This window comes from Solanum dulcamara, chromosome 7, assembly GCF_947179165.1.
Source record: "Solanum dulcamara chromosome 7, daSolDulc1.2, whole genome shotgun sequence".
NCBI lineage: Eukaryota > Viridiplantae > Streptophyta > Magnoliopsida > Solanales > Solanaceae > Solanum > Solanum dulcamara.
The window spans coordinates 11538258-11553159 of record NC_077243.1 but is presented as its reverse complement, the minus strand read 5'-3'; the positions used below and the strand labels follow the sequence as shown (position 1 = coordinate 11553159).

Here is a 14902-nt window from a genome sequence, read left to right as displayed (position 1 = left end):
TAAACAAGTCCTATAACGCCAATTCTTCCGTTCCAGCAGATTTATTGCTGCTCTGTGATTGTCTTCAATCATCCTAATTTCGCGATCTTTTGATGCTTCTTCAGTCGAAAAAGAAGAAGTTGACGAACAAGATATCCAAGAATCATTACCAACATTCTCATTATTCTTGTTGCCATCCATTTTTTCATGTAAAACAATACAATCACTGCTTATTTCATCTTCACTGATTACTTCTTTTGAAGTAGTCGTAGTAGTAGTAATAGAACTTTTCTCATCACTAATTTCTCCGAAAAGGCGTCTTCCTTTAAGTTTACCACTGGCTAATGCAGTTCTTCTGTCCCTTATTATTTCTTCAACAACCAAATCATTCTTCTTCTTTAGTACTTTCCAATTAACCCCTTCTTCTTCTAACGGAGATTTGTTGTTCTGTAGTGATGACATTAAACTTCTTGGAGATTTTTCAAGAAGTTTAAAAAAGTCTAATGTAGTAAAAGTAGTAGTACTGGAAGAGTCTGATTTTTCAGAAATTTGAGGAAAATTTGGTGATTTATTGGATCTCTTAAAAGTGTCCCAATCTTTTTGAAGATTGATCAACTGTTGGTAAAGTGCTCTGTTTTCACTTTCTTTTGATCTTTTCATTATGATGGTTTGTTCTTTTTCAGTATTGTGACAATTCTTTGCTTTTTGAGTTATGGGGTTTCTATAGTTTTAAATTTGAAAATGTTGGAAAGTTAGTTTTTTTTTCAAGGAAAGAAGGATTGTCTGTTGTAAACAGCATGAGATTAAATAGAGATATTTTAAACTAATCATCTTATCTTCTGGTTTTTGAAATTTGATTTTGTGATAAGAGTGGTTTAAAACTTTAAAAAAGTGTTAAGGGGTTTAGCGGTCTAATTCGAACTAATAGCCTTGGGTAATTTTCTAACCCAAACGAATAGGTTGTAATTCTTTAAGTGCACATTTGAATTACGTGGCTCGAATTTTTTAAAAATATGGTGGAGTGAGTTTTATATGGGGCTGATCTGGAGTGTCATTTGTGAGTTTACATAAATCTAGTAATTTTTATTCAAATTTTGTATATGTATTAAGAAAGCTAATATTAAAATATTCGATTATGAATTCAATTATTATTGTTTTATTAATTTGAGGTCACAGTAAAAATCCATAAATTTCACATTTGAATCCTCCTCTGCGTGTTGGATCTTTAAAAGATAATAGTGCATTTTCATAGAATTTAATAAGGATTTTGCTAAAAAAATTTAAGTTCGAGCAACATAGTTTTTGATCGTGTTCCTTGAGTCATCCATGTTCTCACAGTAATTAAGTTGATGTATATGCAACTGTTGCTTGAATAATTTTTTTTTTTATCTTCTACCTTTTTCGATTACTTTTGATTTCTACGTACAGTGAAAATTAATTCAAGATTTAAAATTAATGAACTCAAATTTAAAAATTTATCACAAATCGTTTGTTTACTAAGTTCGAAACCAGTTGTTTATACATATTTACTGAATTTTTTAATACATAAATAAATTTAAATATTTATAAGTATTTACCCTACGTTGTGGAATTTCACTGGGTTGTTGTTGTTGTATTTATAAGTATTTACTTAGTTGATTCAAGATTAAAAATTATTGAGTTCGAAAGCAAATTTAGGATTTCTAAATTAAAATACAGGTGCACGTACCATTAATAAAAAAAAGAAAAAAATATTAAGTGGGAATTGATCCATCTTCCCCTCGATAAATAACTTAATATTAGATCAAGTTATCATTCAATCTTCTTTGCACATAGATGCTTGTAGATAATAATTATACCAATTTTAAAAAATATATACATAAAATATCTAGTTTTATCAGGTACATAATAATTTAGTCTATAAATTCACCCCTAGATAGATTCGTTCATTTTTATAACTACAATTAATGAACTTAATGCTCTTAATTGAATTTGAGAAATTAACTAGGCTACAACAATATATACCCATCGTACTTCCACGAGTGGTGTTTGTAAACAGTGAGCCTTATAATTTTATTAAGCTTTAGTTTACTTAACACAATATTTTCGACCTCGAACGCTGGATATTATGTCCCTTCATCTACCTTTGGCCTTTAAATTTCTGTGTGACCATTACACTTCTAATAAGTGCTTTGAACATTACTAATGTTCCATCATAATTCATATGTTTTATGAATGGAAATGAATCCATATTCTTTCTACCGACTTCTCTTTGATAATCTTTAAGAATAAAAGGATACAAAATACAGTAAAAAACACATGTGAAGGTCCTCCTTTTGGAACATGAAAGTTTGAGGACTGGCCATGTCTGATAATCCAAAGCAAGATTATGACCAAAACCTCGGTGAGTTAATTAATTATTTGTAGTTTGATTAAATATATCAGCATGATTAGCACACTAGTTAAGCTCCATAACCGGAGTATAGAACCCAACAGATGTTAATTTATTTTATTACTCTTTTATTATTTTTTTTCATTTTCGACTTCAGGATTGAAGATTTTATTATGTCATGTAGAAAAAGAAGAAATTGGTATACATGTTGTAACAGGATGTCAAATACTCATCCCCATGTTTGTCAGGTACTATAAGAATTGGAAGAGTAATTTTTTTTGTTGTCTATATTTTTTTTAGGAAAAAGAGTCAAATATGCCACTAAACTTGTCGAAAATGATTAGATATATCCTCCACTTGAAGTTTAGCTCATTCATACCCTCGCAGTCTACATTTGGGCCCATATATATCCCTTTCAGTATTAGTTGCTTTGTTGAATTTTTTTTTATATTACACGTGGAATTGTCAAATCATCATTTAATTAACACATAACATTTATATTAACTAATAAAATTCAGCCAATATCCGACCCAAAAATCGACCCATCCGACCCAAAAAAACCTTTTAAACCTATTTTCATCAAAAACCCTAAATGGGTCTTTTCTTCTCCATTTTCTTCTTCTACGCTGCTGGGTTTCTGAGAAGATTACTCCCATCGATTTCATTTCAAGTTTTTAAAAATGAGTCAGGGTTCGAGTGTTTCAAGTAGGTCGACGATGAACTGTCATTGTGGTATTGCAACAAGGATTTTCATAGCTTTTTTCTGATTGATTTTGTAGTAATTTTTTGGTGGCTAGGTCATGTATTAGCTATTCTCATGAGAATTTGATACATAAACTTTCATCTTAAATTCGAATCTATTGGGGCAGGGTGGATGAAATGGAGGTTCGCTTCCGGCGTGCTATGTAACAAGAAGGTGCTTCCACAACTTAAGGGCAACTTCTACAAAGTAGTGGTTAGACCGGCTATGTTATATGGGGCGGAGTGTTGGCCAGTTAAGGTCTTTCACGTTCAAAAAATGAAAGTAGCCAAGATGAAAATGTTGTGACGGATGTGTGGGCATACCAGGAGTGACATGATTAGAAATGAGGCTATTCGGGACAAGGTAGGAGTGGCCTCGGTGAAAGTCAAGATGTTGAGATGGTTTGGGCATGTGAAGAGGAGAGACACAGATGTCCCAGTGAGGAAGTGTGAGAGGTTGGCCATGGATGGTTTTAGAAGAGTAGGAATAGGCCGAAGAAATATTGGGGAGAGGTGATTAGACAGGACATAGCAAAGTTACAGCTTACCGAGGACATGACCCTAGATAGGAGGGTGTGGAGGACCCACATTAGGGTAGAAGACTAGTACATAGTCTCGTTATTCTTTCCTACTAGTAAGCGCATTAGCGCACTATAATTTCCTTTGTGGAGGACTCGGATTAGGATAAAAGGCTAGGTGACTTATCCTTACACCATAGTAGTTGTAGTTATGCTCATTGTTTTTTGCCATTTAATTTCTGCATTGTATTGCTGTTTATAAGTGTGGGACCATTGTAATTTGATTATCTTATTTATTTATAGTAGTTAATGCCTCTTTCTTACGTACTATTTTACTATTACTTTCTCACTTTTGTTATTCCTTGTTTTTATCTTGTTTTCGATATGCTTGTTCCTATTTGACCTTTTATCTTGTTTTTCTCTCTTGAGCCAAGGGTTTTCGGGAACAGTCGCCCTACTTTTCAAGGTGGGGGTTAGATCTGCGTACACTCTGCCCTCCTTATACACCCCTCATAGTGGAATTATATTGGGTTTGTTGTTGTTGTTACGAGAACTCTACAATTTCTTTGTTGACACTTTTATGCTTTGCTTCCTAGTTAGACTCCACATATTTATAATGCAGCTTCGAGAGGGTATCAATATCCCCTAGTCCTCCTACAACGAGGAAGAACAATATTGAGGATCTCGATTAATTTGAATTTATGACGGATAAAATATATTTAAGGAAATGTGCGTTTTATTTTTAAGATTTTTTTTCATATTTAGACTTTTATTTAAAAATATAGGGATCCATTTCATTGACAACTCTTGCTCTTGATATAACATATTAAAATTAAATTTTCATGATGACAAAAAGAAAGAAAAAGAAAATCGCCCAAATAATCTTGTTGACAGAGAGAAAAAATAAATTCATGAGTGTTAATTTGATCCGTTTTTATACTTGAATCACATTGGCTAAGTTCATATTTTTAGAAATTTAATAAAAAAAAGATATCAAATACTCCCTCTATTCTTATTTACTTGTCAAATATTATAATTTTTTTTCTTTCTATTATACCTTCAATTTATTAATATTGAGTTAATGTCTTTGAAAAATATAGTGAATACATATGTTTAAAACTCTATCAATTAATAGGGGTAAAATGATAAATTTACTATATCAATTATTATTTTCTTAATAAGTGAGCCAAGTAAAAATTTAACGAGTAAAAAGAAAGGGAGGGAGTAATAATTTACAAAAACTACAACAAATTACTACTTGCACATGGAAAAAATTAGAGAAAATTAAATGTCAAAAATATGAGTAAAAAAGCCTGACTCTCTTTGCTCCATCTATAAAACATACAGTTAAGTTCGAATTTCAAGAGTTAAATAAAAAAGTCTGTGACTATGATTTATTTATATATTCATTATATATTTTAAATTGTTAAATTTTATAATTTATTCAAAATTTTTTATTATGTAATAATTTTTAAATATGTAAATTATAAAATCAAAAACCTCGGAATTAGGACAATGAGGGTTTTAAAAAAAATAGGTAATGTTCAGGCAAGTTGTAACTTCAGTATTTTGACGAATTGATGCACAAAAGCACCAAAAAGACGAGTAGAATACATTCATCTGCAAATTTCTTCCCAACAGAGAGAGTCTTCAGTACTTCCTCTTCAGGTTGCAAATGGGAACAGAAGGTGAGCAATTGACGGAGCACGAAACTGCCATCTATGATCGACAAATTAGGGTTTGGGGCGTTGATGCTCAGAGAAGGTACCAACAAACATCTCTTTAAATGCATAAATTTGTGTACAAGCCTTTTATTTGGTCTTTTGGACATCTCTGTCCATTCAATTTGAGTTGTAAATCTGTTTTATTTGTTATTTTGCTTCAGGCTTAGCAAATCCAATGTATTTGTTAGTGGACTTAAAGGAACTTGTGTTGAGGTACTTTTTATATTTTTTGAACTCCTTCTTTAGATTAATAGCCTAGTATTATGGATTCTGTTTATTCATCAATACTCTGAACATACTCCTTGAAATGGGATTGTTATGTGATAATTCACCAGCTATGTCGCATTCTCAAACTAGTTGGAGGCAGCTATAAGAATCCTCCTCATCAATCATGTTTCTCCATTTAAACTATCTCATGTAACAATTATTCAAGGTAAAAGTAGCACCAAGGGTGTGGCCTAGTAGTCAATGAAGTGGGTTGAGGTCTTTTAAGTTCAAATTCCAGCAGAGGCAAAAAGTACTTGGTGATTTTTATTTTTTTTCATTTCTTCAAGCCTTGGTGGATATAGTTGTTCGATACCTATGATGGTGGGAGGTAGCAAGTACCTCGCGAAATTAGTTGAGGTGCGCGCAAACTGTTCCAATGATGCGAACCGGCCTAGGAAGGCAAGAACAAAATACAAAATCAAAGACAAGAAAATAAAGATAGATAGATAGACATAAAATAGGAAATCGAAAGCAACTAAAGGGTATATTAAATCCTAAAACCTCAATCGTATTAATCCTAAGAAGAACTTAACTCTTACGAAGATCTCGAGGGAATTGAATTCACCTCGCAACCCACATTTCTTAGCAAAGTTCAAGCCAAGCTTACACCAAGCTCACAACACTCTTTCAAGGTTCATAATATCAATATTCAAAGCAATCTACCTAATAATGAAGACTAAGCTAGCTATTTATAGTGCCTGGCTAGTTATTACAAAAATGGCCCAAAAGTGGCTCCAAAAGCTTTATGAAAATGGCCACATTCTGGCCAATGTTCAAGTGAAGCCCAAAGTGACGGGTTGTCACTCACTTGCCGGGGTGTCGTTGCCTCCATCACTCTTAGGCAGAGTGCTGCCTCAAGCCACCAAGTTGACGCCCAGCTTGACGGGTCGTCGCTGCCTCCATCACTCTGAGGCAATGTGCTTCCACAAGCCACCCAAGTGATGCCCATGTTAACGGGCCGTCACCCCTTTGACGCCTAAGTTGACGGTCGTCATTCCTAGGCAGTGAATAACTTATCTTCTCTTCAACCACTTATTCAACTATCATGTTGTGGAACCCTTTGTATGGTCTCAAGATGTGCTCAAAGACGTCCAACACGCCCATCTTCACAAATATGCTTTGAAGATCTTGAAGCTCTTGCACTTGGTTCCTTGTAAATAGATTAGAGGCGACTTGGGTCGCATCGTCCAGACACACGATTAATGGATTTCAATGAATTATAGGTTTTTCAAGACAATTTCCTTCCATGTAATTTTAGGTTCACCTTGTCCCTTGTTAGCACGTCCACTCACATGGGTTCACACCTACACACCGGTGCATCTGGAGGTTGATGCAAGACACGACCAAACCATCTCAAGTGACAATTTCTCATTTTATTCTCAATATGTGCTTTTGCATTTCTGCGACACTCGTCTTGTGGATATGTTGCATTTTAACGACCCAACATTCACTACTATAAACTATATTGGTCTTATAACCATTTTGTAATACTTACCTTTCCTTTCGCCAAGTTATATAAATATTATAGACATTATGATTATTGGCTCTATGATAGTATATGTTCTATCTAACGTTTACAACCCTAGTTGCTAAAGTCAAAGCTGAGTAATTTCTTCTACTTGCGTTTTTCATGAGAAATACTTTCTTATATTATTCTACCATGTTTTTTCCTTTATGTTCTGTTTAATGATTTTCCTTCTTTTCAGTTCTGCAAGAATATTGTTTTAGCTGGAGTAGGTAGTTTGACACTAAATGATGACCGGTTGGTGACTGAAGATCTATTATTTGCTAATTTCTTAATTCCTCCTGATGAAAATGATTTCCGGGGGAAGTCTGTTGCTGAGCTTTGCTGTGATTCTTTGAAGGATTTCAATCCTATGGTTTCTGTTTCTGTAGAGAAAGGTTGGTTTTTTTCATATTCTTGTGATTTTAAACTATTAGTTTGCTTCTTTCCTCTAACTCATACAAAATTTGGCATCTCCACCTATTGTTCCTTGACATATACATTGCTTCGTTTATCATTCATGATTAGCTCAATGCTAAGTCTTTAGTTGAATGCCGGATGAAGGAATCATAGTAATGCTAAAGATATTTTGATAAAAAGAACGCTAAAGATAATTTGATAAGTATCTTCAGTTTCACAGGAAATCTGAGGATGGATCATAAAAGAATTGATTTATCTTGACCATTCTTTGCATATTAAGCATTTGAGTCTCTTGATTTGCTATTGCGGTGCATCAGGAAATTTCTGTGTCACGTAGTGCTGTAATATTAGGCTCTTGGCAAACAGCCATAGCCGGCTTATCTGAATCAGCTCAATGTTAACCAAAGAAAATTCTCACTATCTCCCAATTTTGTCTCAGCTTTCTTGTTGTGTATCTAATTGCTTATATTATTACATGTCCTGAAAGCCGAAGCTGACCACTGAATGAGGCTGTCAATACATCAATGCATTTTAAGCTATCAGATAACTCATTCAACAATTGCAAATTCTATAATGCAACATGTCTGTACTTGTGTTTTTTTGAGCTTGATTACCTGGATGTACTTGTTTTTTAAAATTTCATTAGCTGTTGCGTGATATTTATGTTATCCAACTTTGTCTACTTAACGTCAAAATCAAATTTTCTGTTGTTAAATGCTGTTGGATTTCATTTCTCATATGACTTATATACTATGTTTTTTCAGGTGCTCTGTCCATCTTTGATGCTGATTTCTTTCAGAAGTTTGATGTTGTTGTTGTTAGTTGTTGCTCCCTTTTGACAAAAGTAAAATCCTACTTCCATTATTTGTTGAAGTTAAATATTTTTGCTTTTGCTTAATAAAATTATTAGATTGTTTTGTAACTAGTACCCGTATAGGAAATACTTATTATTGTTGTTTTGTTAATGTTTTCCCTTGCAGAAATCAGTAAATGCAAAATGTCACAAGTTGCCAAAGCGTGTAGCATTTTACAGTGTAGAATGCCGTGACTCCTGCGGTGAGATATTTGTTGATTTGCAGAATTACAGCTACTGTAAGGTTATAACCGATTCATTTCTTTGATTATTCCTCTGCTTTCAGTCGGATTTTATCCTTTTCTCCTACATATAATCTTTCCCTCCTAAATGATGATAAAGCTAGATTTACTCATTCTTTTGCCTCTTCGTCCAGTTGGTCTATATCTTTTTCATGTCAAAAGAAACTAGACTTGCAGGCCTTCAGTAATTCCTTTCTGTTCCTTTTGCAGAAAAAAAATGAAGAGACGATTAAATGTGAATTGCATTATCCAAGTTTTGAGGTACAACTCCATTGGAGCATATAAGAAACATTTGCTTTTGTTTAGCCATAATAATAATTTACTGACCTGTTCCACTATTAAGGTTACAATGATCTTTTTATTTGTGTTAAGGTTTTTTATGATTAAATAAAGTTTGAAGTCCTTAATCAGCAAAATATCATAACAATTGAATGTTAAATCGAGAAATATATTTTAATTGAAGTCAGTCTTAGAGTTTTTGTCAACTCAAGATTTATGAAAGTTTAGAAACTTTATTAGTTCCAACAAACAAATGGTATTTTGTTTCGTATGATAAGTTATAGCTGGATGTTTCACCCTCTGACTGTATGTGATTTGCTCCATCTCAGCTGTATGAGGTTTATATCAGCTGTCTAAGTTATAGCTGCATGTTTCACCCTCTAATCATATGTGAGTTGCTCCATCTCAGTTGTATGAGGTTTATATCATTGCATAAAGCATGATGTTAGTGTTTCCATTTCTTAGTTCACTTTTAACCTTGTTTCAGTGCTATTTGAAGTATTTGATGGTCGGTATTTGTGAAGCTTTAATATATAACAGCTTTTAATCGTATAGGATTTTTGCCCAAGTGATTGTCCATGTTGTGGAGGATTTTATTGGTGCAACCTCTATGATTGAATCTTGCGAGAATTATTAAGGCACAAAGATGATGTCCCTACCCTCAACATCCCTGTGAATGCATTTGTCAATGCCGCTGAGGAAACATCAAAACTTGCTTCCTGTGTTTCTTTTGCTACTCGTCTCCCATCATTGCCATTTTTACTTTACCATCGCCCCGACATCAATTGTCAGCCTTGGCAACTTGTTTATAACCACTCTCACCTCTGAAAGCCTGCAGTTCCAGTTCAGATTGAAATTTGGACACTAATTAGTGCATTTAGATTTCAAATACAGTGGAAGTTCACATCAATCTTTCTATAATTAAAATAGGAAAAAAATGCAGAAACTCTTTGACTACCATTTTTAACAAGAACATACCCAGTGTAATCCCCCCTTGTAGGGTCTGAGGAGGGTGGTGTGTATGCAACCTTTACTTCTATGAAGGTAGAGATGTTGTTTTCGTAAACCTTTGGTAAGTGTCACTTTAAAGTCATAATATTGCTGAAAGATACTAACTCATAACTAATTTTTTGTATACACTAGAGAATCTTTTTCAAAACCTGTCAACAACTACTATTACACACTAAAGAATCCCTTTCAAACCCCGTTAGCAACAAAAATAAAAGCTTGACTGCATCACTCCATAGGGTTTCCTATGTTGCAGAGTGTTTCCGCAATTGGTTGCCCTAAAATTAGATTTTGCAGGAAGCCATTGCAGTCCCCTGGAAATCTCTACCGAAGAGACTGTCAAAGCTGTATTATGCAATGAGAGGTAACTGTCTTTACTCAGTTTCTTGTAATTTCTGATGCAGTTATAATGATGGTTGGAATACAGAGACTCCTTTATCTGAGATTTGCTGAATGTCACTTGGTATTCAACATTTAGTAAAAATAAAAGGAGTTTGCTTAATTTCTCAAGACTTGTGCTTGTCTTTTGATATATTTAGTTACAAAAGGTAAGGACTAAACCAACTGTTCGCCTATGAGAAATCCCTGTGGAAAATGTCTATCATCAGCATGCAGTTATGTTAGTGGAGCCGTGTCCCCTCTCCAAAAAGAAAAAAACCAAATCCTCCCTCTCTGAGACATACCTATAGAAAATGTTTTGTTTTATCTCCAGTAGGGAGTAATGTTAGCCTAGTCGTAGACCCCCCCCCCCCCCCCCCCAAAAAAAAAAAAAAAAAAAAAAACACAGACAAGAAACTAAAGCTTCTCATTCAGGTTTATCTTGGTATCAGAAAAGAATAGAGTTGCACTTAACTTTCGAGTACTATGTAGTTAATAATAATTAACAATTATAGATATTTTTGAGAAACTTGACAGAGTACTTTCAGAAGTTACGATTTGTGTGTTCTTGACTTCTTTCTCATTGTATACTGTTCATGTTTTGTGAAATCATAAATATCTTTCAGCTTTAGTGATTGTAGTACACTAATGGCAGGCCTTGGCCCTAATAAAAATATTGACAGCCTGTAGGCAATAATGTTAGCCTGGTTGTGGATACCCCTTTCCCCCATCCCCTTACACGGACACGAAACTAAAGCCTTCTCATCTAGGATATCATAATATCAGAAAAGAATAAAGTTGCACATGTCATTCAAATACTATGTAGTTAATAATTGTTGACAAGCAAGAATATCTTTGAGAAATTTGACAGAGTAGTTTCAGAAGTTACAATATTTTGTAATCTTTGCTTCTTTCTCATCATATACAGTTTGTGTTTTCTGAAATAATAAATGTCTTTTAGCTGCTGTAGTGAATGTAATAAACTAATGGCAGTTTTTGGTCATAGTCCTCAGTTAGGCACCCTGAACCTGTAATATCTCAGTTGGCAATCTGATTGTCCTGTATTTACAATAATAATGGTGACAAAAAGTGATAACATATTCTTTAGATATATAGCATGAGTGGAAGAATGATTTACTTTAAGTGGCTTGCCACCTGACTCCTTGACCACCAACTTCTTTGCAGTTGTAGAAAGGTTTGAAGAGCTTGAGGGACGAAATCCTGGAGAAACTTCTGTTGATGACCTTCCAAATGTTGAGAAGTTGAGGAAGGAACTCTGTGAGGCACATGTATATCTCTATCCAATATGCTTGCGTACAAGTTTCATTCTTTTCCCCTAGGTCATTAACATATTTGCCTCTTAATTGTAGTGCTTAAAAGAATCTCAGATCCCAGATTCTCTTCTGAGAAGATTGATAGCAAGTAGAAGTGAATTTCCTCCTGTCTGTGCTGTCGTAGGAGGAATTCTTGGACAGGTAATTATGCCACTGTCATGTTGACTGAAGCTTTCTGACTTCTTTCTCAGTTGTTGAATTTTCTTCCTTTGCAGGAGGTAATAAAAGCAATATCTGGCAAAGGCGATCCTCTTAAGAACTTTTTCTTCTTTGACGCCATGGATGGTAAAGGGATAATAGAGGACATATCTAATGTCAATAGCTGAGGATTGACCTGTATGGTAAACGCTGTCTTAACAAATGCTGCCCTTATTGTTTTACCTTTTAGGTAAAGATTAGGACTTATGACAACCAAACTTATTTGGCATTCCTTCTACTTGAGTTCTGATCAGCAAAATTATGATGTTTTTGACATTTGGGACTAGCAGTAAAATGCTCATGTTGGGCTAATCTTTTGAAATATGCTTGATATTGTCTCATTTTCAGTTGTCCCTGTTCTCTCCAGATCTCTAGTTATGCCAAATTACTCTCATCATGTCACCTTCCATGGCTAGTAAGCAAATAAATATCTAATTTGCAGCTTTGCGTGCTCACACACACTGAGTTGTTCTGAAATGCATGTTTTGTAAACCTATGCTCACTCAAAAGGGGATGGATCTACCGTGTAATATATTGAGTTCACGTGTATTTAGTAGTGTTCGCCTAATCCTCTTATATTATTGAGAAATTCACTAATTATCTATAAAATTTTGATATGAGGTCCAGTTATTGTATATCAACTTGAAGTTGCTGAAGAAATTCATAGACTTTAAATTCTGGATCGTTTGCTTCTGCCAGTCGTATGATCATACCAGATTCCCAAAAGGAAAAATAAAATAAAATGATTTACTCAGATTTTATGTTAGCATCTTGGAATGAGACATGTTATAGAATCATTTCAATGACACCTATTATGTATGTTCTTCATAAATGAATTGTTCAGCATACGCAAGTTTCCACTGAGCAAAGTAGTTGACTAGCAACCTTTGTTGGAAAAGTAATTTTTCTGGTGATTTTCTATGTTGGAAAAGTAATTTTTCTGGTGATTTTCTATTATACTCTGTTTGGATGGTTGTTATGTATTATATTGTGTTGTATCATATGGGATTGTATTGTTTTAAGGAATACAATATTTGGATAGATTATATCATTTTTCGTCGTTACATAATATCACACATCAACAATTTGAATGTTAAAGACAAGTACGAAGTAGAGTTACTATAAAAATGTAGGGTAAAAAATAAAGACAAAATGAGTGACATGATTACATGAAATCGATAGTTACATAGGTCTTTTTATCGTTATCAAATGATGAATTTAAATGATATGATGTAATTAACTTTAGTTATGAATCAAAATAAATATAATATTTAACTAACAATACGATATAATACAACAGGTATCAACCATCCAAACAAGATGTCAATCAAATTTGAAAAAAAATATTCTACAACTAGTTTTAAAAGCGATATTATCAGAGAGGTAATCAAAAGTTCAGCCCATCGAAGAGTGAATGCATACAAGAGAATCAATTATGGAAAGTTGGTAGGGTGACTTTTGGCTTCTTATTATTATCAAATGCTTTCTTTAAAATCATTTTATGTGACATAGTTTGAATGATCGGCCTGAAGTTTAAAATAGAAATAAAGAGTTTTATAATTTATAATTTGTTAGCTATAAACTTCTGAAAATTATGATTTTAAATTAGTCATGGTTATAGAAACTTTTCATAAAGAGTAAATGGAAAATGTAACATTAATTATTTTAGAACTTGGAAGTATGTTAGAGTAGAATGAAAAAGAAGATATTTCTATCATTGGTTTGATTCAACTATTTAAATTATTTTTTATTAAGTTCAAATCAAATTAAATTTTGTCAGTTTTAAAATATTAAAAATTAAAATCAAATCAAACCCACAAGTGTTGCTTTTTTCTTCGATTCGATTTTTGATTTGATTCGATTTTCCGCAAACACTCATAGAGAAACAGTTGCAATGTCTTGAAGTGCTTTAGTTTCTTGGAGGGACCTCAAAAAGGTGTAGGAGTATAGCTTGAAATGTATTAACATTTAACAGATTATTTCAAGTAGCTATATATCCTAAAAGAATTACATTATTTTCAACGAAAGAGTTGTATATTTTGTATTTTAATTCTAGAAAAAAAATAAAAAATAAAAACAATTTTTTTTTCACAAAAAAAAAAATTCTCACCGAAAAATATTGCATAAAGGGATTATCGTTCTCATTTATTCAATACAATATATGTGAAGGGGGTAACCTTTCTCAACCCTCAAATTTTAGGAGGTAAAGTGGGATTTACTCTAATAATTACTATAATTACAATTAATAACACGATGGATCGTGTTATTGTGGAGCACTAAACCCAAAAGCCATATTTGATTGAAACATCATTGATAAAGTTTTCTCATTATGTTTTTATAAAATATATAATTTGTAATTGATTAAAAATAAAAGTTGCTAACAAATATAACTCCAATATGTTTAGAGTTTCAGGCTATCATAAACAATTTGTGTGCGACAACATGGAATGGTTGTGTTTACCAAACATGTAGCGAAGTTAGAAATTTTAACAACGAATTTTTTTTTTTGTGTATAATGTGGATTTAACAATATACATAAAAAAAATAATCTTCTATCAACATAGATAATACAATTTTCTAACAAAGGAGATTCAGTTAGCTCGTCAAGACTACAAACAAATGTTAATTTATACATTTACCTTCACTAGCTAGAGTCTGGACATAAAATGGTTATCCAATTACAAGTATTGTTCCATCATATGTAGTTTCTTAAAAAGGAAAAAAATATAAGTATGGTACAAGAACAATTTTCTCTCATATTTCATGTTACTTTTCATCTACAAATTTCATATATCTCAAAGTCTTCTTATGGTTTACTATTATAATAATCAATAAAATCTCAATAATTGTGTTAACGCAAATGATAATAACGTGTTCTATATTGGGAGGTTTCATCTATAGATGAATATCAAACTAGTGAAAACTCATCGACACCTTTCAAATCTTTATATATAATCAAAATATATCAACAAAACGTATATCATCTTTTTACTTGATGAAGAGAATCAAAAACAAGTGTCACCACTTTTGTCAATAGAAATGAATAAAAAAAGGAGAATAAACATATCAAAAAGGAGGATTGATTT

The 14902-nt window shown here is 32.9% G+C and overlaps 1 protein-coding gene across 1 annotated transcript; it reads left to right on the top strand.

Moving 5' to 3' along the window:
• Positions 1–5139: 5139 nt before the first annotated feature.
• LOC129895401 (SUMO-activating enzyme subunit 1B-1-like) lies at positions 5140–12144 on the top strand. The gene is made up of 10 exons (XM_055971114.1): positions 5140–5373; positions 5495–5546; positions 7307–7502; positions 8289–8368; positions 8505–8621; positions 8830–8880; positions 10204–10270; positions 11470–11573; positions 11655–11759; positions 11834–12144. Exons 1-10 carry the CDS (start codon positions 5285–5287, stop codon positions 11942–11944), a joined length of 972 nt encoding a protein of 323 aa, XP_055827089.1. The 5' UTR covers positions 5140–5284; the 3' UTR covers positions 11945–12144.
• Positions 12145–14902: the final 2758 nt, after the last annotated feature.